General features: G+C 45.8%; 1 protein-coding gene across 1 annotated transcript in view; it reads left to right on the forward strand.

Moving 5' to 3' along the window:
- GAS7 (growth arrest specific 7) overlaps nucleotides 1-22,875 on the forward strand; it is a 247,750-nt gene that overhangs the window by 188,895 nt on the left and 35,980 nt on the right. The window contains exons 3-4 of the mRNA XM_023513994.1: nucleotides 2,314-2,394; nucleotides 14,538-14,623. Coding sequence (XP_023369762.1) covers nucleotides 2,314-2,394; nucleotides 14,538-14,623 — 167 coding nt within the window. The remainder of the gene's footprint in view (nucleotides 1-2,313; nucleotides 2,395-14,537; nucleotides 14,624-22,875) is intronic.

Raw genomic sequence — 22,875 nt, forward strand, 5'->3', positions numbered from 1 at the left:
TATGTGTGGACAGATTCACGTGGGAGAGAGGAGGCAGGGAGGCTCACTCGGGATGTGATGGAGGCTCATCTCCAGGCCCTGAGGACCAGTTGGGGGCGGGGGGAGATAGGGATGAAGCTGGGTAGGTTCTGTCCCCAGGTCTCCAGGGGACAGAGACCCAGCAGGAAAGGTTCAAGAGGGGAGACCCTGGGCTTGCATCCTTAGCAAAGAACCTGCAGCTTCCTTGGGGATTCCCACCTCCCTTTGGATAAAGGCTGTTTGCTCATCCAACCTCCAGTGCATTGCACCCTCCAACCTGGCTTATTTCTTCATTTTATTCAACACTGATAAAGCGAGCACTCTCTGCCCAAGGTTATCCTAAGCGCCTTGCAGGTGTTAACCCACTTAATGTTCTTTGCAACCCTAATGAGGTATAATTTTCATTCTCATTTCTAGTTGAGAAAAACAATATACATGGTTCAGGTGATTCTAGAGCTCCCTCAGCTTATGAATGTTATGGGACCTGAGTGGAGTGGTCTTCATGGTAAGGTCTCTGAGTCATGGTACTCTCTTGACAGCCAGCACATCTCTCAGGAAAGCCCCTGAGACTGATGGCAGCCTCTCTCCTTGGCACCCATCATCAAAGAGCCCACTGTTCTCTTCTTTATATTCACATCTTCCCAACAGCTTTCCTGATGCACCCTTAGTTCTATTTTCTCTCCCTTCAAGCATGAAGGGATGGTTTTGATTACAACTGTTAAACCCTGCCCCTGGAGCCCTGGAGTCACCCTTCCTTAAACCCAAAGACCACTGTTCAAAGCTAGAGGGCTAGAACAATAGGGCCTAAGAAACCAATTAGCCCAATATCTTTAGATGAAGAATTAAGAGGACCAGAGAGGAGATGCGACTTGCACAGAGCTGCATGGCAGTTTAGGAGTAAAACTTGTGTGAAGAACCCAATTTTGTCTTTATTGTCCAAAAGAATCAATTTTTAGTATTTGAATTTTTGATTAAGTAATGTCATGCCCATATGTCAGACTAACTTTAAAATAACTTTACATCAGAAGCTTGTATATGGGCATTTAGCATTGATACAGCACCTCCTTGGGGGAAATACCATATCAAGCTCATTTTATGGGGGAGGAAACCAAGGCACAGACAAGGTAAGCAGCTTGGCTAGGGTTGTACCTGGGGTGAGCAGCAGAGCTGCCTTCAAACCCAGGTAGTTTGGCACTTGACTCGGCGCTATAAACAGAACTTAACCTCTGTGCTGTCCAACCCCTTCAATGATTTTGGAAAGATATTCACCAAAGTTGATACATTAAAAGAATGCACAGTGGGCAGTGCCTATGGCTCAAAGGAGTAGGGCGCTGGCCCCGTATATATACCAGAGGTGGCTGGTTCAAACCCGGCCCCGGCCAAAAACTGCAAATAAATAAATAAATAGATAAATAAATAAATAAAAGAATGCATAGCTTGATTTTGTTTTGTGTTAAAGATGAATGTGTGCTTAGAAAACAAATCACCATATGGATACCACATTGTTGATGATGGCGGCCTCTGCGTGGTGGGACGCTGGGGGATACTTATTTTCTTTGTGTTTTCCTGTGTGATCAAATTGTGCACAGTGAGAAAGAATTTTTTTTAACTAGATAATTTTATAAGAAGTCACTGCTCATGGCAGTGAAATGAGTAAAATGGTGTTCAGGGGACAGTACTGTAGCTGCAGAACTGTATCATTTCTCACTGGAGCAAGTGACTGGGAAGAATGAGAGGTGGCCAGGCAGGTGTGAAGGTTACAGGCCCAACACACCAAATCAGGAAGGACCTTGGAAGTCACCCCAGTAGGCAGAGGACCCCTGTCTCTTTAGATAGGCCCCTCAGCCAGGGCTCCTTCCCCGTGCCTTGGAGTTTCAGGTGACACTGGGCATTCAGGGAGAAGTGTCTATTTGACAACTTGGGTTCCAGGAGTGGAATCTGCATCCCTTGGGACAGAAGTGGGGTAAATGTATTGAAAGCCAGGAGTGAGGGGGTGGGGTGGGCTGGGAGACATTTTGGAGGGTCCCAGCCAGAAGCCCACCTCCACCCTGACCCCAGCCATGTACAGAAAGGGTCCCCAGCAAAGAGAAGCTTTGTTGCCATGGGGTACGGGGTGTGTGACAAGGGATAGATGTGGGGACAGAGGCAGGCTCCTGTCTGGACAGGTTAGAGAGGAGGCTAACTGGCCAAGTCTCTGTTTTCCTTGAGCCCTGACTGTCTCATTCTGCTCTGTGACTCTGAGGATCTGCCCTGAGAAGTACTCAAAGCAATTTTGTTTGTTTGTTTTTTAACCAGAGACCACCTGGGAACGTCCCAGCAGTTCTCCTGGGATTCCAGCCAGCCCTGGCCCTCACAGGAGCTCTCTGCCTCCAACAGGTAATGTCTGCTCACCACTTAGGAGTAACTGGGAGGGCCCCTGCAGTGATAAAGCTGAGACTCTGGGTCCCTGGGGCCTGAGAGCTGGCCCAGGTTGTCATGGCATGAACCAGGAAGGGACCAGGCCAAGGGCCAGCTGCCTAGCAGGTTGACATCTCTATGACAGTGACCACAGCAGGTCTGGTGGCCTCACGTTCTGTCTCTCATGTCCATGGGGAGAGGAGATGGCTGGGGAGGCATCACAGCTCTTCCCTATCTGTTACGGTCAGGAGGGCCTGGAGTGGGGACAGAAATGCACTACATGGTCTTGGTCAAGGGGTAGAACCTGAAGGGAGACAGATTTGCATAGGGCAGCTTTCCTACAGAGTGCCTGGAAAGGAAATGGGATTCCTTGTGAGGGTGTGAGTTCTCCGTCAGCAGAGGTAATCAAGCAGAGGTGGCTGAGGTGGGTGTTCCTATGATAGGTGGGACGTTAGTCCAGGGGGCTCTCAGGTGACATCCGGTTCTGAGATTCTAGGAGACAGGTTGCAGGACACAGCAATGGAGAGAACAACTTCTGGTTTTTTATGGGTTGGTTCTTTCCTAAATGTCACCTCCTCCAAAAGGCTTCCCTGACCACTCCATTAAGAGCCCTTATCCAGGTCGCAGCTGCATGCTGTGTTGTTGCCCTCAGAGTCCTGCTCCTGGTTGCTGGTCACCCTCCCTTGCTAGGTGGGAAGCTCCCTGAGAATGGGAGCTTTGTCTCTCTTCTTATGTGGAATTTTCTACCACTAAACAGTGTGACTTCCACGTGGGGTGGATTCATTTCCCTTTCATGTGGGATGGAAACCAGTCGTTGGTTTTCAGCTTTTGGTGGCAACCTGGTGGCAAATGGCAATGATATCAGATGGGAATTTAATCCTTAATAGCTTGAGAGTGTAACAGAGAGTGGCTGGACACAGGTGGGGAGGCAGAAGGCTCAGTGACATCCTCAGCTTCCGTCAAATTCTTGGAACAGTAGTTAGAGGCCTAAATAGTTTCCTAAACCCCCATGTGGGGAGGGAAATGGGGGCGTTTCCTCCCGATTTCCTAGGGCGAGTGCCGCACTCTCAGATCAAGTCCCCAGAAATGGGCACAGTCAGCACTACAGCTGCCAAGTGACACCAGGCAAACAGGCAATTCCGAGCACACTGCCACTCCTTTCATTATTGTTCTTGTGGTTTTTTTAACAATAGAAATTCTAGGATGAATGATGTGAGGTGTGGCCCTCTTTCCTGTGGCCTGATGCCAGCCAGACGCTTAAAAGGGAAGCTGATGTCTTTTCCCGCAAGCATGATCTGTGGAGGAGGACAGAACAGCGTGCGGCAGAGGAAGGCTTGGTGTAGAGGTGGCAGGTGTGACTGCTGCCACCTGCCAGGCTGGCAGGGCTGGTTAGGTCTTGCCCTTTGAGTGACAGGCTCACCTCTCCAAAGCCTGCTCTACTGGCAGCATCTGTCCCCTCTGTGCTATTGGTATGGGACATCCCCAGAAGGAGGGGCTGGATGCTCGGGCCCCTGAGGGCAGCTGAGACAGGCAGGAAAATGGGTAGGGGAAGTCATATCCAGAGACTAGAGTCGCCAAGGTGGCCAACCTAGACTGTATGTGGTCAGCGACTGTCCCTCTTTCCCCCACCCCAGCTCCTAGGATGGTGTTTCCTAGGGTGGAGTACTCTTGGGTCTGTAAGTGTTCTGTGGAAAAAGGGCTTTATAGTCAAAGGCGGTTGGAAAAGCCTGCCTCTTCTATTCCCCGTCAGAGATTCAGCACACACATCAGCTATGCGAAGGCTCCAAGGCAACCTGAAATGGAGAAGCCTGTTTAAAGTTCAGTAGCATCCATGGCCACTGAACATGGCACAGGGCACAGGGCAGGCCCTATGCAGCTCAGCTGGAAGCTGCAACCCCCCAGGTCAGCATGAAGAGCCCTGTGTCATTGATTCTAAGGCCCGCCTCTTCTCCTCCCCCATCCCACCCAGCCATTTTAATATCTTGAAAATCAGATGTGTCCTGTGGTGAATTGTGTATCCCAATTTAATTGGAAGCATCTTTTTTCCTTTTTAGTTGTACTTAGGATAAGGATATCTCTAATAATCCGTGGCATCTTAGAAATGGGAAGTTATGATACCTCTTGTTAACTGGGGCCTCAGCAGGTGTCTCTCTGCCAGCCCTCACTGTCCCCATCCTCACAGGTCTTGTCCATCCCTCATGTTTTCTGGGTGGCACTTTCTATTCTGGGCCACAAAAGCACCTGCTCCAGGATGGAAGGAAGAAGAACCTGTAGTGAGGCTACAGCAGGTTCTGGGATATTTTGGCCTCTTCTTTTTCAGTTTGTGAGCCTAACCCTCATACCTAAAGAATAAAATAACGGCCACATTGATATTTCTTTGCACTCGGTTTCTTCCAAGCTTTTTTCTCAGACTCAGAGTTGTTACTGCAAAATTTGCCCCTCGCTCACTCCTCTGCTGGAGCTCACTCAGAGCCCTGAAGCTCAGCTCCTGTGCTTTTGCTCCTGCTGCTGAGAAGGCCACAGTGATAAATGTCACTGATGAATTTTTCTCATTGAAAAATGTGCCACCTGCTGTTCTTAGTAGCCAGGATGTAGCCACAGACAGATCAGGCACACGTGCGGCTCCTGCTTCCCAGAAGCTTGCGTTAGAGTGGGGGAGTTGGATAAATACGTAGACACAAAATTTCTCAGACATCCTAACACAAGGAATGAAGTAGGGCAGAGTATCAGAGCATGTGACTGAGGGATCAAGGAAGGCTTCAGTGAGGAAGTGACATTTAGGCCAAGCTAGAACAATGAGGATGTGGGGTGCCTTTAGGCCTGGGACAGCTAGTACAAAGGCCCTGGGGCAGGAATAACAGAGCACTTTGGAATTCAATGCAGGCCTGCAAGTCTGGAGGGTAGGGGCTCAACCAGAGGATGGGATGAAATGAGGGGATGTTACTGGCAGGGGCCAGCCGGTGGAAGGTGTTGGGAAGTCATTCTGAGTGCGATATTTGGCGGGGGGAGTGGAGACATAGCTAAATGCCGGGGAGGTGTGCTATCTTCACAGGAGGTGCTTCCTTGAAGCCACCAGTCCCCACTTGGCTCTGCTAAGACTGCTCTTGATTGACAGTGATGATAGAGGGGCGGGGTGGCCTGAAACGTGGATGGAGTTGAGGTTGAGGTTAAAACTGGAGCCGGGTTTCTTAGCCACACATTTCCTGTATGGTCAGTCTTAAAGAAGAACATGGGGAAGCAGGTCAGGGAGAAGATCAGGGGGAACCACAGATTAACCCAGCCAGGCCCGCTCGGGCAGGCTTCCCTTCATGGAGGTGGAGGGGGTAAGGACCAGTTCCACTCTCATGATGTGGCTTTATGGGCTTTTGGACAGGGCTGAGTCATTCTTCTGGTTGTTAGACCCCAGTAAGCACAGCCAGCCGGGTTACCAGCTGGGGAGAGGGCCCTAGAAACACACCTGGACCCCCATCCCAAGTTAGATTCCCCTCTGTGAACATCGGGTGCTGTTTAGGGTCTGCGGTGGGCTGGGGCCTTTCCCTGCATTAATACCACGAAGCTTCTAGGGGCTGTGTTTATTCAGTAGCTTTACTAGGGACATCTGATGCTAGGCTTTCTGGGTGAGGAGCACATAAGTAAGAAGCAAACTTTAAGCCAAAACAGAACACCTGCGACACTATTCAGTAATGGCTGCAAATATTATAAATCCTCTTTGGGCAGGGTTACTATGCAGCAGGGATTTATAGAGAGAGAAATAATAACAAGCGAAGGGAAAGAAAATTTGAGTGAAAAATGAGGTTCTGGGAGTTTGATGTGTGAGTCCCAGGCAGGATGCAGGCAGGATGGAGCAGTGTTGTCCCGCAGAACTTTCTGTGATAGTGGAAACGTTCTCTCGCCGCTCTGTCCGCCCATGGCTATTGACAACTTAAAATATGGCTGGTGTGTCTGAGGAGCTGCATTTTTCGTTTAATTGAACTTAATAACTTTTACTTTGGAGTAATTTTAGATTTATAGAAAAATTGTAAAGATGGTATACCCGTAACTCAGTTTTCCTGACCCTGTGTCACATAACCACAGTACATTCATCAAAACTGAGACATTCACATTGGGAATGACTGTTAAATGTTATACTTTATTTGGATCTCATGAGTTTTTTCACTAATGTCCTTTTTCTGTTCTAGGATCCAATCCTGGAAACCATATTGCATGTTGACTTTATTTAAATTTGGTTTGTTTAATTTTTTTTTTATTAAATCATAGCTAGGTACATTAATGCAATCGTGGGGTACAGTGTGCTGGTTTTATTTATACACAATTTGAAATATTTTCATCAAACTGGTTAACATAGCCTTCACAGCATTTTCTTAGTTATTGTGTTAACACATCTATATTCTACATTTAGTAAATTTCACATGTACCCTTATAAGATGCACCGTAGGTGTGGTCCCACCACTTACCCTCCCTCCGCCCTTCCTTCCACCCCCCCCTTTCCTCTTCTTCTTGGACTATAATTGGGTTATAGCTTTCATATGAAAGCTATAAATTTGTTTCATAGTAGGGCTGAGTACATTGGATACCTTTTCTTTTATTCTTGAGATACTTTGCTAGAAGAACATGTTCCAGCTCCATCCATGTAAACATGAAGGAAGTAAAGTCTCCATCCTTCTTTAAGGCTGCATAATATTCCATGATGTGCATGTACCACAATTTATTGATCCATTCATGGGTTGATGGGCACTTGGGCTTCTTCCATGACTTAGCAATTATGAATTGGGCTGCAATAAACATTCTGGTACATATATCTTTATTATAATGTGATTTTTGGTCTGGATATATACCTAGAAGAGGAATTGTAGGATTGAATGGCAGGTCTATTTTTAGTTTTCTAGGTGTTCTCTCTTTCCAAAAGGAACATATTAGTTTGCATTCCTACCAGCAGTGTAGAAGTGTTCCCTTTTCTCCACATCCACACCAGCATCTCTGGTTCTGGGATTTTGTGATGTGGGCTAATCTTACTAGAGTTAGATGATATCTCAAAGTAGTTTTGATTTGCATTTCTCTGATGATTAAGGATGGTGGGCATTTTTTCATGTCTGTAGGCTATGCACCTGTGTTCTTCAGAGAGTTTCTCTTCAAGTCCTTGCCCACCCTGAGATGGGATCACTTGTTCTTTTCTTGCTAATACGTTTGAGTTCTCTGTGCATTCTAGTTATTAAACCTTTGTCAGAGACATAACCTGCAAATATCTTCTCACATTCTTAGGTGATGTATTTAATTTTAAGTAGCCCCCTGTGGCTGCTCTCTCGACAGTGTAAAAGGGGAGAGTGAATTCCTTTCTGAGCCTCTGGGCATGGGATGTGCATTGAACTCGTGTTTGAGGTTTTCTTAAGGAGAGAGGAGATCTAGTATTTATTGAAGTTGCCCTGGTGGGGAGTGGGTTGTGGGTATTTCAGGAAACCTAGGTACAGAGCCTGGCCTGTGCCCAGCCTTGGGGCTTAAGTATACCAAGAGATCGTTCTTGGGCCTTCAGTGGTCCCCCAGGAACCCAGATTAATAGGGAAGGAACAAGTGTATTTTCAGGCGCTGGAGGCAAGGGGAGCCCATGGAGCCAGCCTGGGACACGTACATGCAGACAGCTGTGCTGCCTACAAGCAGGAACCTCACCCTCACCCTTACCAACACCTTCTTGCCAGGTCAGGATGCCCTGAGCAGCTCCCTTCTCCCAGATGGAAGCAAAGAAGACCCTCTCCCATTGCAGAGCTAGCAAGTCTCCAGGCCCAGAGCGGCTTCCACAGCCCGAAACTGGACCTCACCAGGGAGTTCAGGGAAGGCCAGGGCACGCCGTGTTGGAGGGAGGCTTGCGTGGTCCTCTGGAGTCAGTGTTCTTGTCAGCAGAGGCTCCAGGGACCTTAAAAAGGCCTGCTTCACCTTGGAGGCCCCTGAGAACAGCCACAGGTGTTCAACCATTTGCAACTCAGTTTACATCTGAGGCAATCAGGGGAGACAGGACCTGGTGGCCTGGTAGAAATTTTGGCAGAGAAGGCTGTTAACATAAAACTGCTCCATTAAACAGAGCAGGGTAGATACTAGTCACTCCTAAGAAAGTGAGTGTGATGACAGAGGCTGCTGAAAGGCCTTCCAGGGTATTGGTACGAGGGGAAGGAGGCAGTGACAGTGCCCAAAAGTACCTGACTTCACAACATGTCTGCCTATACCTGTGTTTCCCAAAGTGGGTTCAGTGGTAGTCCTGCTTTACTGCCCCATGTGGGTTCTGTGTCTGTGTACAGGTAGGAATCCTGCACACGGTTGCTTTGTTTGAGATTCATAGCACATAATAGCATATTTTAAAAGCCCCAATGTAAATAAACTTTTTAAATTTAAATCCAAATTATGAGGCCTTTGTCCCAAGCTCTTTTTTTTTTTGAGACAGAGTCTCAGTTCGTCACCCTTTGTAGAGTGCATCATAGCTCACAGCAACCTCAAACTTTTGGGCTCAGGAGATCCTCTTGGCCTCAACCTGCCAAGTAGCTAACACTATAGGCATCTGCCACAATGCCCGGCTATTTTTAGAGATGGAGTCTCACTCTTGCTTAGGCTGTTCTTGAAGTCCTGAGGTCAAGCAATGCACCCACCTTAGCCTCCCAGAGTCCTAGGACTACAGACATGAGCCACCACGCCTGGCCTGTCCCTAACTCTTTGTGCCGTAACACCCTAGCCTTTACCATCACTGCTAACACTTATTACAGACACCCTGAAGAACTGTTCTGTGTATAACACACCTGGGGAAGCAGTACATTGCGCTGTGTTCATTGTGTGATAGATGAGAAACAGGAGGGCTGGGTAGAAGGAGGGAGGGAAGGAAGGATGGATGGATTTTAGTAACCACAGCCTTGGAGCTCCCAGATTTCATAACCTTGAAGAAGGAAGTTACTGTGTTTATTTCAGAGAGGGGGAGATTAGATCAGACATACAAGGCAGTGTCCAGGGCTGATTTTCATATATTCTTTTGGGTTTTTCCTCTAGACAGTGGGGCTCTGAGGATGTGACTATTACATCACAGGGATCAGAGCAGAGGTGCCCCAAGGATGCATGCTGCGTGGCAGACACTGCTGGCTCCTTGTTGCTTGGTCCCTCTCAATAACTTCTCTTATTCTCCTTCCTTCTCTGTCTTCTTCAACTTCTCCCATCCTGACCTTCTCCTCCACCCCAATATCTGCCCTCTTCTCTCATTGTGTTCCTCCCAGGTCCTGTCTGTCTGTCCGACTGACCATAGGGGAATGAAATGTGTGGATGTCTGTGTTTATATCTGAAGCTACTAAGGTTACAAGATAAAGCTTTCGGTTCCTTTTTTTAAATATTAGAAACAGCCAACTTTGGCATTTTCTTTCTTTCTTTTTTTTTTTTTCTTGTATGTTCAAACCAAATGATATTTCCTTGTGGTTATGAGTGATGCCTGACTAGTTCCAGTCCCTTCCACCCCTGCCCACGGGCCTCACAGCACCCACTTCTGGCCTCATTTGTTTGTGGCTGACTTGTGACTGGGGAGCCCAGGGGACAGGGAATGCCAGTGAATTATGCTCATGGGTGAGGGTTGCCAGGACCTGGCAGGCCGTAAGTGCCCTGATCTCTGCTGATCAGTGTTCTGAATGTGCCTGGGAGTATTCAAGGGAAGCACAGCGGACAGGATGGCAGAGGAGGGCTGCTGTGTGGGGTGAAATGGTCAAATGGAAAATTATTTTTTCTTCATTAGTAATTGCTTTGACATGAGCAGTAATTAGCCAACAGCTGACAGACCAGAACTGAACTAGGAACAAGGGATTGGATTAGGAGCAAAATGCTTCTGCATTAGAGAGTTCTGTGCTGTTGTGAGCCAGGGGGTGGGGTGCTGGGGGCAAGATGGGGGCAGGAGTTGAGTGTGAACTTGGAGGTGCTGGGGCAGTCCTGAGGCAGGAGTAGGGGTGCGCAGGACAGCCCTACTCTCAAGAGCCAGGGCTGCCTTGGTTTACAGGACTCACATCCTCCGAGAGAGACTGATAACCTGCCCAGGTGAAGCTTGTTGTTTCATTTCCTTGGTCATACTGAACTGCAGTTTCAGTTTTGTATTGTCTTTATTCAATTTTAGGATCAGGATCATGTTGGCTTTGTAAAATAGACCAGGAAGCCTGCCATGTGTTTCTATGTATGGGTATTCCTTTCTTGAGAGTATGAAAGAATTTACCCATAAAACCATCTGGGCCCGGTGCCTTTGTGGGGAAGGGAGGCTAATTTTTCAAAGGTTTTACTCCTTTTACCGTTTCTAGTGTCCCTAGAAACCATTTGATAATTTGAGTCTTATGCAAGGTCTGGTGTTTAATAGCAAAGAATTATAAGTCATATGCTCTTGCATTAAAAATATTCTCTACTACATTTGTTGTGCTTATGTTTTCTTTCTGATCCCTAATTCTGAGCATTTTTGTTCTCTTCCACTGTCATATATTACACCGGTTCATCTGTTTTTTGGTTTTTTTTTGAGACAGATTCTCACTATGTCATCCTCAGTAGAGATCTGTGGTGTCACAGCTCACAGCAACCTCCAACTCTTGGGCTTAAGCGATTCTCTTGCCTTAGCCTCCCAAGTGGTTGGGCACCCCCCACAACGCCTGGCTATTTTTTTGTTGCAGTTGTTTAACTGGCCCCAGGCTGGGTTCAATCCCTCCAACCTTGGTGTATGTGGCTGGTGCTGTAACCACTGTGCTACAGGCGCTGAACTCATCTGTATTTTTTTTTAATAGTTGTGATTTCTACCAGCCCCCTCTCCTCCACCTCTAACCAGAACTGGGTTGCTAATATTATTCTGTTTACTAACTCATTAATTTTTGTTGCTACATTTTTATTTCTTTCTCTGGTTCTCTTTTGGTTTATTTTATTAGCCTTTAAAATTTTTTCCTAAAATTTTAAGTTGAATATTTAGGCTATTTTTGTTCCTTTGGGTTTGGTAATGAAATAATTAAGGCTGTGGATTTTCCTCCAAGTATAATTCAGGCCTTATCCCATTTGTTTTGATATGTTCTTCTTTATTGTTTTCTAAATATTATATAATTACAGTTTAAAATTCCTTTTTAACCTGAGATGATTTAAGAGGGCATGTTCTTAAATTTCCAAGTATTTGGGAATTGGGAGGATGAGAACCTTGTATATTTACCCTTGCATTATTCATACCTACTTTTATTGCTTTCTGGTCAAAGACTGTGGCCTGTGTTATTTATGCCTTGTACTATTTATTGGCATTTATTTGTGGCTTAAAAATGGCCAACTTTTTAAATGGTCAATGGCTTCCTGACACCCCACCCCCAAAAAATTTATCTTTGATCATAGGGCATGTTTTGTAATACACCTGTTTTAATCAGCCTTTCAAATTAATGATTCTGGTTTTCTTTATCCTTACTTTTAGCTGTTCATTCTAAACTGAATGCAGAGTACTGAGGTTTTCTCTTGCTGTCTTTAGACTTCTTAGCACTTGTGTTTTATTCATTTCAATACTATGCCATTTAATAAATAATATTTCTCAAGTGTTAGGCCTTCATTGTGGGGCATCAAATATGTGGGGCATATTTATCTTCCGTCTAATGCCTTTCCTGGCATAGCTTTATGCCAGTCAGAGTAGATTGTCTTGGTCCCCTAAGCATTCTCCCTGATGCTGTTGGAACTGTGGACTTCCCTTTTAAGCTGCCTTTAAAAAAAATTTTAGATCAATGTGAGGGTACAAACAACCAAATCACAATATTTGAATTTGTTAGATAGAGTCCCTCTTGTAGCTATGTCCTGCACCCAAAAGGTGTGCTATACACCTCTACATTGTGCCCATTCGGTGGGAGCACCCCACCCTACCCTCTCCCCCCACTTTGTTCCCCTTCCCCCTAACTTAAGTTGGAATGAGTTATTCTTCTACATGGGCATTAATTAGATCTCATACTGGCTTTATATTAATGTTGAGTACATTGGATATTTGCTTTTCCATTCTAGTGATACTTTACTGAGATGAAATGTGTTTCACCTCCATCCAGGTTAATACAAAAGATGTAAAGTCTCCATTTTTTTAACTGATGAATAGTATTCCATGGTATAAATATGCCACAGTTTGTTAATCTATTCCTGGGTTGATGGGCATTTAGGTTGTTTCCACTTCTTGGCGATTATAAATTGAGCTGTGATAAACAATCTAGTGCAAATGTCCCTATTTTATTGAGTGGATGTTAAAAGCACCTGGCCAGCGGCCTGAGGGCTATGGGTGTGGATCAGGCCTATAGCTGTCCCTGCAGGGGTAATTTGTTTGTTTTTTTGAGACAGAATCTCATTTGGTCATCCTCAGTAGAGTGCCATAGCATCATAGCTCACAGCAACCTCAAATTCTTGGGCTCAAGTGATTCTCTTGCCTCAGCCTCCCTAGTAGCTGGGACTACAGGTGCCCATTTAACACCTAGCTTTTTTTTTTTTTTTTTTTAGAGACAAGGTCTTTCTCTGACTCAGGCTGGTCTCAAACTCATGAGCTCAGGCAGTCTGAGCCTCAGCCTCCCAGTGCTAAGATTATAGGTGTGAGCCACTATGCCTGGAATTTGTTATTCTTCATTCTTTCCCCAAACCACTGTAGTAGGTGCTGCTCTGGATTGAGTTTTCTGTTTTCTTGGTAACAAGTGTGTTCCTACCTTCTTCTGGAGTAGAGGACAAACCTTCCAGGTCAGAGAGAGGCCCACAGGCACTCTGTCAAGTATGGTTCTGCTTACAGATGGCCTAGGACTTTTGCTTCAAGCATGGAGAATGGGGTGCATCCCCCAGCATGAAAAACATTCTCCATACAGTGGTCTTCATCAGCTATTGTCCGTTGCACACTTCCAGCTCTGGCCACTCCAAATTAGTAGGTGTTGGTAATTTGGTGCCATTTTCTCCTTTGCTTCTCACCATACTGCGAAGTTTTTTCCAGAAGAATCATGAGTTGGACATCAGTCTGTGTACTGTCCTCCAGTTTGACTTACACTGGCGATTCCTCCAAGCCTGGGCTTGAGGAGGAGGGCATGCTTCCCTGATCTCCAGAGATTGTGCAGGCTTGTGGTTCATGGGGACCCAATTTAGGAACAAAAGTGGTGACACTCTCTTCTATGACTTTCCCTTTTTTTTTTTTTTTAACAAAGTTCTTGGTAATTTACAGATCCGTTTTGCAATTAACACCTTGTCAGACTAACAAAGTAGGCTGGAAGACTAGGTAGAATTATCGCCTTTCATACTTACAGAAGCTGAGGCTCACTGAGGAGAAACCACCAGCTAAGTTTCCCCTAAAGCAGCACCATCTCTGGGAACTGAGATTCCTGGGGTTCTGGTGTGAATTCATGGTGTCAGGAACATACAGCAGTATGGAGGGTTTGAATTCAGCCAGGTGGGAATATTTATGGCACAGAAGTCAGCAGACACTACAAATCAGGGCTCCCCCCTGCCCTTGGGGAGGAGATTGATCAGCAAACATTGGGAGCATGAATGAGTGTCCTCTGAGAGATACAATATTATTGGGACAGAATTTTAATGCCTCTGATTATTATTTTTTTAATGTTAGGAAATCTGTGACTCAAGAATGATCATTTGACTATTAACTAAGAGAGCCTAATTTCATGGCGACCAATAAATCCAGTCATCTTTCCACTACACCCACATTACACTGCTTTGAGTTTGAGGATGCAAAAGTCCTCAGAGAGAGATGGAAGGGATTGTAGTCAAGTGGCACAGGTGTATGGACAGAGATCATGCGCCTTGGATCAGCACCTGGAACTATTAACTCATGCTGTATCTGCAGCAATGGCAGTGACTGGACTGTAGTGACCTCACCTTCTGTTGAGAACATTCCTTTTGCCCTTGGGCTCAAGAAGGAACCGATTCCTCTGAGAATTCAGTGATTTGAGTGCTGAGGATTAGAGAGATGCTTTCAACCCATTTCTAGTTCTGCAGACAGACACTGATAAGGTCCTGTGGGCCAGCCCTAGGCATGCAAGACTTTACTTAGAACCAGGGAAGGAGGTAGGAGAAGGGGCTGCAGTGGCCCAAGGTCGGGGGTGCCCATCTGGGGCCCACACAGCATCTGAGCCGTGTCTCTGTCCCTGCAGTGAATGGATACCACGCGTCAGGGACCCCAGCGCACCCTCCAGAGACTGCGCACATGAGTCTCCGAAAATCCACCGGTGATTCCCAGGTAAGGGGCCCCACTCAGGGAGGTAGGGGTGACTGCTTATGTAGGCCCAGGAAGAAGCATCCATCATGGGAATCCAGGTGGCTCCAGCCCAGTTCTGCCCCCAAGTACAAAGTACTTGGTGGATCTGGGTTGTTCCCTTGGTCCCTGATGGGGAGAGGATTGGATGGTTTTGATTTGTTGGTTTTCTAGAAGTTGAGGGTGGTTTGATGGAGGGGCTGATGATGATGAAGTTGTAAACTGCTAGGGCAGAAAGGTCTGATCTGCTGTCCAGATGCAGATCCTGATATGGGCAGTCTAGGTTTCCCATCGCTTTCAGAGTATGGGTGTGCCAGGCCATTCTCCTTTTCTCTACCCTACTCTCCCACCCCCAGATTTTACCCAGAATAGAATTTAATAAAATTTGCTAATCTCATTTGACAAACTAGCATAGAGACAGCTAGGGGGTGAAAAGAAATGGGAATATGGTTCAGATTCCCAAACTGCTTTCTTGGTCCCTAGTCGGCTGTTGTGCAAACAGTGAGGGGGGTGTGGTCCTGTCTCCATGGTGTGCATGTGGTCACTGAGGCTCAGATCGGTTAAGTGACTTGTGCAGGCCACTTGATTACTCAGTGGTCAGACCAGACCTGGATGCCAAGTCCCCTGTCTTCTCCACTTGCATTGAGCTTTGCCTAAGAGACTGAGGACTAGTGTTACTTAGTCTCCCTACACATGATCAAGAAGATGTTATTTGTAAATAAAGCCTCCAAACTCCACCAGCCATTTCCAGGAATTGAAATGCCAGACCTCCAGGTGACAATGACAGTGATAGCACCGATCAACGATAATTGATGATAATCATGCTGATATTGCTGATGTTGATGGTAACAATAGCTTATTATGCAGGGGGGTGGTCCTAAGGACCAGTCACTGAAATAAAGACCCATTGATTTGTTACCACCATAGGCTGAACTGTGACAGTCAGTTTTAATACAGGAGAGTGTTAACTTTTGGAAATGTTATGAAGCTGTTCTCTTAGGGGGCTGAGTGTCATGTTCAGATTCAGTTCAAATAACTCTAGAAGAGAAATTGGACATCAGTGTAGGTCAAGACTTCTTAAACATTGGTGAGTCACCTGGGACTCTTGTTAAAATCCAGCAGGTCTAGGGGTCCTGTGGTGGTGTGTTTCCAGCCAGCCCCGAGGTGACACTGGTGCTGCTGGGCTGGAGAACGTGCCTAGGAAAGGGACAGTCAATAGTACATGCTAGGTTTGTTTGTCCCCTTCTCTCCTCTGCCCATGTCACCCATCATCCTGGCTTGTATGTTTCTTGCTGAGCTCCAAATAGCATCCTCAACTAAGCTTCTGTCAATCGTTTGCAGTGAAACTTACCACCTGACTTGAGAGTGTTTCTGAGGACGTAAGTTCTGCTGTGGTTTAACAACAATAAAAAAAACTTGTGCCACTCTAGAGATTATTAGGAAGAATATTAGTGTCAGCAATGTAACTTCAAAATGGTTCTTCCTTCCCTGATAGAACATGACCCCTCGGCCCCAAGAAATACTATGAAGTTATTGCTCATACATTTAAAAATATATATACTGGTCTAACTTATATCTCAGAAGCAGATTTAACAAGTGTGTGTTAGAAGCCATCAACATAGGAATTTTTATTCCAGCCTCCATTCTTGGGATATATTCAGAGATTCTGATTTATGTGAAGGCTGCTCACTCAGGCATTATTTACAGCACCATAACGTCAGTCCCAACGTAGCTGTCCGGCAACAGGGAATGGGTAAATGGATTATGGCCCTGGACAGCCAGTGTTACTGCACAGCCATTAAAAAACATTCTTCTGAAGAAAACTTAATGACTTGGGGAAATGCTCACAACATAATATTGAGCAGGAAAAGCAGAACACAAACTATATATGTAGTCAGGCTTATTTGGGTGAAGCAAATCTATCCTTAGGTGAAGAAAAATGCCTGGAAGAAAAATAAGCCAGAGCCTTTGTGGTGCTTCTGTCTGCATCTCAGACTGTGCTTCTCAATCAGGGGACATTTAGAAAAATCTGGAGACATTTTCATCCTCACAGCTGGGGAAGGGAGTGCTGGCAATGGGCGGATAGACACTTGGCATGTTGCTACGTACCCGTAGTGCACAGCACACCAAAAAGAATTATCCAGTTTGAAAATAAGGATTATGCTGAGGCCGAGAAACTTGGTCTAAGATTATGGATAGCTTTATTTTCTTTACGCTCGTCACGATTTTTCACAGAAAATGAGCACATTTCACTTTTATAGAAGTCAGATACAATTTTTTAATTAAAAAAATAAAAGCTAGAGGGGAGGTACTGGTCTTCAGGGAAGGCCAGCTTTAGAGACCCAGGCCTGGGGAGACAGTGACTGCCTAAAGACAGGTGGATTTGAGTAATATTCATTTCTGTTGATAACCTTGAGAGTTGAGATTCATCAAGGAAACAAAAATAAATACTGCAGTATCCAGAGAGGACAAGGATGGATTTGTTCACCAGATCCCAGGACTGTAAGGTGTACAATGTTACTCTTTTAGGCTGTGAAAGGTGAACATTTGGATACAAAAGCTACTCCTTTTTATCCTAGTTTGTGAACTTACAGAGCTAGTTCTCAAAAAAAGGTGCCCAAGGGCAAACATAGAGATAGGTTAAGAAGGTTTTGGTATTCACATAGAGTACAACCAACAAAGGATCCCTAAGTACACACAGCATTCCTGTACTGTGAATGCTGTACAATGAATGAATGAATGAGCAAACGAACACATTTGAGATGCAGGGAGTGGGGTATAAAAAGTGACTTGTTTGAGGTGACAATGACAGACACAGACTGAAAAACTCCAGATCAGAAAGGCTCTATTGTGTTCTCATCCAGCTACCTACTAACTACTTCCCTCCTCCAGCAAGCATTAGAATGTTGGGGGAAGCAGAGGACAGTCCTAATTTTAATGGAAACTGGGAGTATGTCCCCATCATGCCCCATTGTGGCTGACAACTGGGTGCCCAACAGTTCCTGAGGGCACCTGCTCCCTCTGTTGTCTACCCACACCAGACCTGGATGGGTGGGTGCTAGCGGTGGTGGTCTAGTGCCACCCAGTGGAGCATTTCAGTTCTGCAGCCCCGGGTTGGCTACCTGGGTACTGGATAAATGGAACCCACCTGGTCAGAGGGAGCAAAGGCTAATAGTCTTGTTGGCCTTGGCAGAAGGACTTTCTAGCTGGTCCCTTTCCTTCCTGCCCACCAATAATCCACCTTTGGTAATCTACTTTTCAATGTTCTGACTTCCCATGATCGTCTCCCAGGAAGACTCTCTAGGCATAGGAGAGAGGAAAGAGAATGGGACTAAGGGCTTGGAAGCTTAAGGGACCCATTGAAGAAAGGAATTTAAAGTGGAGAAAAAAGCCAAGATGCCAAATGCCCTACCATCTGCCGTGTTTCCCGAAAATAAGACACTGTCTTATATTTATTTTTTTTTCAAGAAGACACACTAGGGCTTATTTTCAGGGGATGTCTTCCTCTCTGTGCCGAAATGCATGGCGTGGCTATGCAGATACTCTATGCATAGCCACGCCCATCAGTAGGTCTTATCTGGGTAGGGCTTATATTTAACAAATGCATAGAAATCCTGCTATGGCTTATTTGGGGGGTAGGTCTTATTTTCAGGAAAACACGGTAACTCCCTTATTCAATAACACACTTCCTATTGAGCATTTCTGTCTTTGCCAGGCACTGAAATGTAGGCAGACATAGCCCCTGCTCTGGTGGAGGTCTCAGCTGTTGTGGGAGAAAGGCATGAAATGAAGTTATGTACTTTTGACAGTGGTAAGGGCTGGAGGAAGCAAGTGCCGTGAGGACGTAGCCTGGTGGTGGCAATGTCAGGAATAGACTCCTTGATCAAAGACACTCATTCTGAGATCAGAAGGGTGAGCAAGGCTTTAGTGTGGCAGAGAGGTGGGGGAAGAAAAGCATTCCAGGTGGAGGAAACAGCACACATGGATGCTAGAGGCAGGAAGTTGTGTTCCTGAAGAATGCACTGAGGCTGAGAGCTGCGTGGCTCGCTAAACCAGCAGGTGTAGGGGGAAGAGGAGAAAGAAAGGGGCGTGTGCACAGGCCTTTCGTGAGGAGCTCGGGTTTTATCCTGACAGTGCTGAAAAACCATTGAGGGGTTTCATACACGATCCTACCTGCCAAAGAGATGGGACCCAGAAGATTATTTTCAGGGAGAGGAAGAGGGCCAGGCAGACATTTGGAGAGCACAATTGCTGAATCACTTGTGAACGACCTGCCACGCAGTACCTCCTATGTGGTGCCACCCTCTGCCAGTCCTCTGGGTGACAGCAAAGCTGCCCAGGTGGGGTCAGGACACTAGGCTGGGGAGGGTTTTAAGAAATAAAGGGCCAGGCATGGTGGCTCACACTTGTAATTCTGTCAGTCTGGGAGGTCAAAACAGAAGAATCCCTTGAACTCAGGAGTTCAAGACCTGCCTTAGCAAAAAGGAAACCCGTCTCTACTAAAAATAGAAAAACGAGCTGGGCTTTGTAGTGTGCACCTGTAATCCCAGCTACTCAAGAGGCTGAGGCAACAAGACCACTTGAGTCCAAGAGTTTGAGGTTGCTGTGAACTATGACACCAAAGTGAGACTTTGTCTAAAAAGAAAGGAAGGAAGCGGGGGTGAGGTGGGGGAGGAAACAGAGGAGAAGAATTATCTGGAATCATAGGCAAAGGAAATTTTTTTAAAAATTCTTTTCTTATAGGCATTTGCAAACCTTTACAGAGGCAGAGGGAATGCTGTAATAAAACATTATTCAAGCCCAACAATCACCTGCTTTCAGCCAGTCTCATCTGAGTTGTGCTCCCATCTCCCTCTTCCTAATCCCACCACCTCCAGACTATTGTAAAGCAAATTCCTAACTTACTGTTTTAAATGCAAATAAATGTTTCAGAATGCATTTCTAAGAAGGAAGATAAAATCACAATACAATTACAATACTTAAGAAAACATTAATTTTATATCACCTAGCGTAGGTAGTCCATACTCATTTTCCCTAATTTTTTCCAAAATGCCTTTTATGGTTGCTTTTCTCCCCAATCCAGAATCCGTTCAAGTTCACACATGGGTACATTGGTCACTGTGTCTCTTTAGTCTGCCTTTCTCTTTTCATTTAAAACTCTTTTATTGAGATATAATTCATACAACCATTCATCCCGTTAAAACGTACAATTCAGTGGTTTTCAGTGTATTCACAGAGTTGTGCAACCATCATCACAGTCAATTTTAGAACATTTTCATCACCCCAAGAAGAATTCCCCAAGCCTTGGGCAATCACTGTTCTAATTCTACTTTCTATCTCTATGTGGTTGTCTATTCTGGAAATTTCATACAAATGGATTCATGCTCTGTGTGGTCCTTTGCGCCTGGCTTCTTTCACTGAGATTGTTTCCAGGGTTCTTCCATGCTGTGGCATGGATCAGTACTCCGTTTCCTTTAGGGCTGAATATTCTGTTCCGTAGATAGATCATTTCATCGAAGTCATTGCTTTGGTCTCCTTTTATCATGATCCAGTCCTTCACACATTTCTTTTTCTTTTGTTTTTCCCCATGTTGACTTTTAATTCATTTCTTTTTTACGAGCCCAGGTCAATTATCTTATAGAATGACCTATATTCTTAATAGAATTGTTTTTTTCTACTTAGATGTAGGGGAAGTGGTGTTGGCAAGAACTGCACAAGGCATGTTGAGTACTTACTGCATTTTACTGGGAGGCACACCCACCTAGGTTAGCGCCCTCCTGCCCGGCTTAGTCTGTGCTCTTGGTTTATGTGGTGGCTGCCAGATTGCTCCTTTGCCACGGTATACATTTCCCCTTATGACTAGTTAATAATCTGTAAGGCGGTGTGAGGCCCTGGGAATAACCTGTTCCCAAGCAATCCTTTCATTCAGTGTTTTCAGCACCCATGAAGAGCACAGCCTGAATCCTTTTCACATTGGGGTTTGCAAATGGTGATTTCCTAATTAATTGTGTATTTTTTAGTGGCATTCCTTTGTAAGAAATGTTTCCTCCTTTCCCCTTCAGAATTCATTAGTTGTCATTATTCATACTTGTGCTCAAATTGTCCCAAGTTTAGCACATGGGAGCCCCTTTTAAGCTGTGTCCTTTGTTATTTGTCCATCATTCTTTGAATACTTTATTAACATCTCAGAGCAATAGGATATTCAAGTCTATTTTGCATTTAGAATTAGCTCCGAGGAGACTAGATAACCTTTTAATGCCAAATGGTATTTAGAAACCACTTTATACCTAGTAGGTATTATAACTGTGATGAGGTATCATTCCTTTTGGGCCCTTTCAGTGGGGTGCTATGATGAGGGTGTGTATGTGTGTGTATTTATATAATGTGTGTTATGTATGTATATAAAATTAGAGTAACAGGCACAGGTTGTCAGCAGCACCCACAGAGTCTGAGATTGCTTGTGACCTACCCTGGTCTCTACCAATTGCAGTTGCCCACAGACAGAACACTCACCCTCAATGCCATCACTTGTATTCATAGGGAGGACATGTGACCTTCATGTCCAGCCTCATTCTACAGAGCTTTGTACACAGTGGTCCTCAAATCTGTGTGTGTGGATCGTGGACTTCTTTTTTCTGCTACACTTGCAAAAACACCTGGAAAACAAGATATTGTCCCAGGTCTCAAAGTGGAGAGATGGCAGAAGATAGAGGAAAAAGTGATGTAGGTTTGGGTTCTAGTCTCTACTCCTCTCTTTACTAGCCTAGTGACCAGGGTCATAATTCTGCAAGCCTCAATTTCACGATCAGTAAAACAAAGTTGATGACATTTGACTTGCTGGGGCCGGAGGATGGAATGAGTATGTCAAATGGCTAGCCTGGTGCCTGCCAGCTAGCTAAACAAGTGTGCAGCAGACAGTAGCTCTTGCACTGCTTCCTCCCTCTTAGTCCTCCTTCTCCTCCTCCTCACTGTCGTCATCAGCATCGATGTGCGGCCTGGAAGGCTGTTGCCAAGGCAGCTGCAGCACTGGCTGCCCTCCCTGGGAGTGATGGTGGAACACAGTGATGGTGATGGTCGTGTCTCTCCATGACAGGGAGACTCCTACAGACCGCATAAATCTGCCAAAGGCTACCCTTCCCCCTTCCTGGCATGTATTCGCTTGGCCAGTGTCTCTGCCTGAAGGAACCTATGGAGAAAGGCCTGAGCTTGTCTTTCTCCTTGGTGACTGGCACCTCCTATCCTGCAGCCTCAGTCTGCCTTCCAATCTGGGCAGTTTTGGCAAGTACCCTGGGCAGAGCTGATAGCTTGGGTGGGAACTGGGGACTGAATGAGTCGATACATTGAAAATGTCTATGGAAGATGTAGTTGGCCACAAGCTTGGTGTTTCCCCAGAGCCTGTCGGGGGTCCCTGGAGGAGCAGCCATAAGTAGAGGCACCTCAATATAACAATAGAAAGTGGATGAGATTGCCTGAGTGAGGTCTTCAGATTCTACATTGGAGGCACTAGGCCTGGTCCAGCTGGAGCTCCGTTAATATTTGGGGCACTTTCCTCAGTTGATTCTGATGCACCACAAAGCTTGAGGACCAGTGAGGATCCATTTTACAGATGGTGAAACTGAGGGTCAGAGAAGTCAAATTCTCTGGCCAGGGTCTCAAGGCTAGTAATCATTTTCTTGTCTGTGAAGTGGATGCTCTGCAAGGTTCCTTGTTGATAAGACTATAGGTCTTGGTGATTTAACTTAACTCACCAGCCCAAGTAGGGCTGTATGGGAGCAAGAGAATGAGGCTATGGCAGGGGCTCAGTAGAGCTTTCTGTTTAGCCTCATTCGCAGATGGGCTCCTGATGCAGGGACTGTCTCCTGCCTGCCTGTGCTCACCCCGCCAGTTGTCCAGGGCTGTGCTGACCTTCGGGGGAGGGGTGCTGCTTCTGCTGAGGCTCACTGAAGAAGCCCCTCCATGCTTTTTCTGACCTTTATAAAGGGGTGACCTCTTCCTTATGTTCTACTAAGGAAGGAGCAACACCATGCATAAGTCCAGGGGCACACGTGGGATGGCCACCCTCAGTGCCTTAGGGTCTGCCTGCTTCCCAGGTCATGGTGGGGGGCTCAGGACAGGAGACACCCCAGGTCCTATTCAGGGACCTCTGGTATTGAATCCCTACCATAACTGCTAATAGAACAAGGAGGACCCAAAACTGAGCATTCTTCTAGGGCCATAGGCTCTTAGGTCAGGTGTGG

This window comes from Otolemur garnettii, unplaced genomic scaffold (genome assembly GCF_000181295.1).
Source record: "Otolemur garnettii isolate 467f Iridium unplaced genomic scaffold, OtoGar3 scaffold00046, whole genome shotgun sequence".
Classification (NCBI taxonomy): Eukaryota; Metazoa; Chordata; class Mammalia; order Primates; family Galagidae; genus Otolemur; species Otolemur garnettii.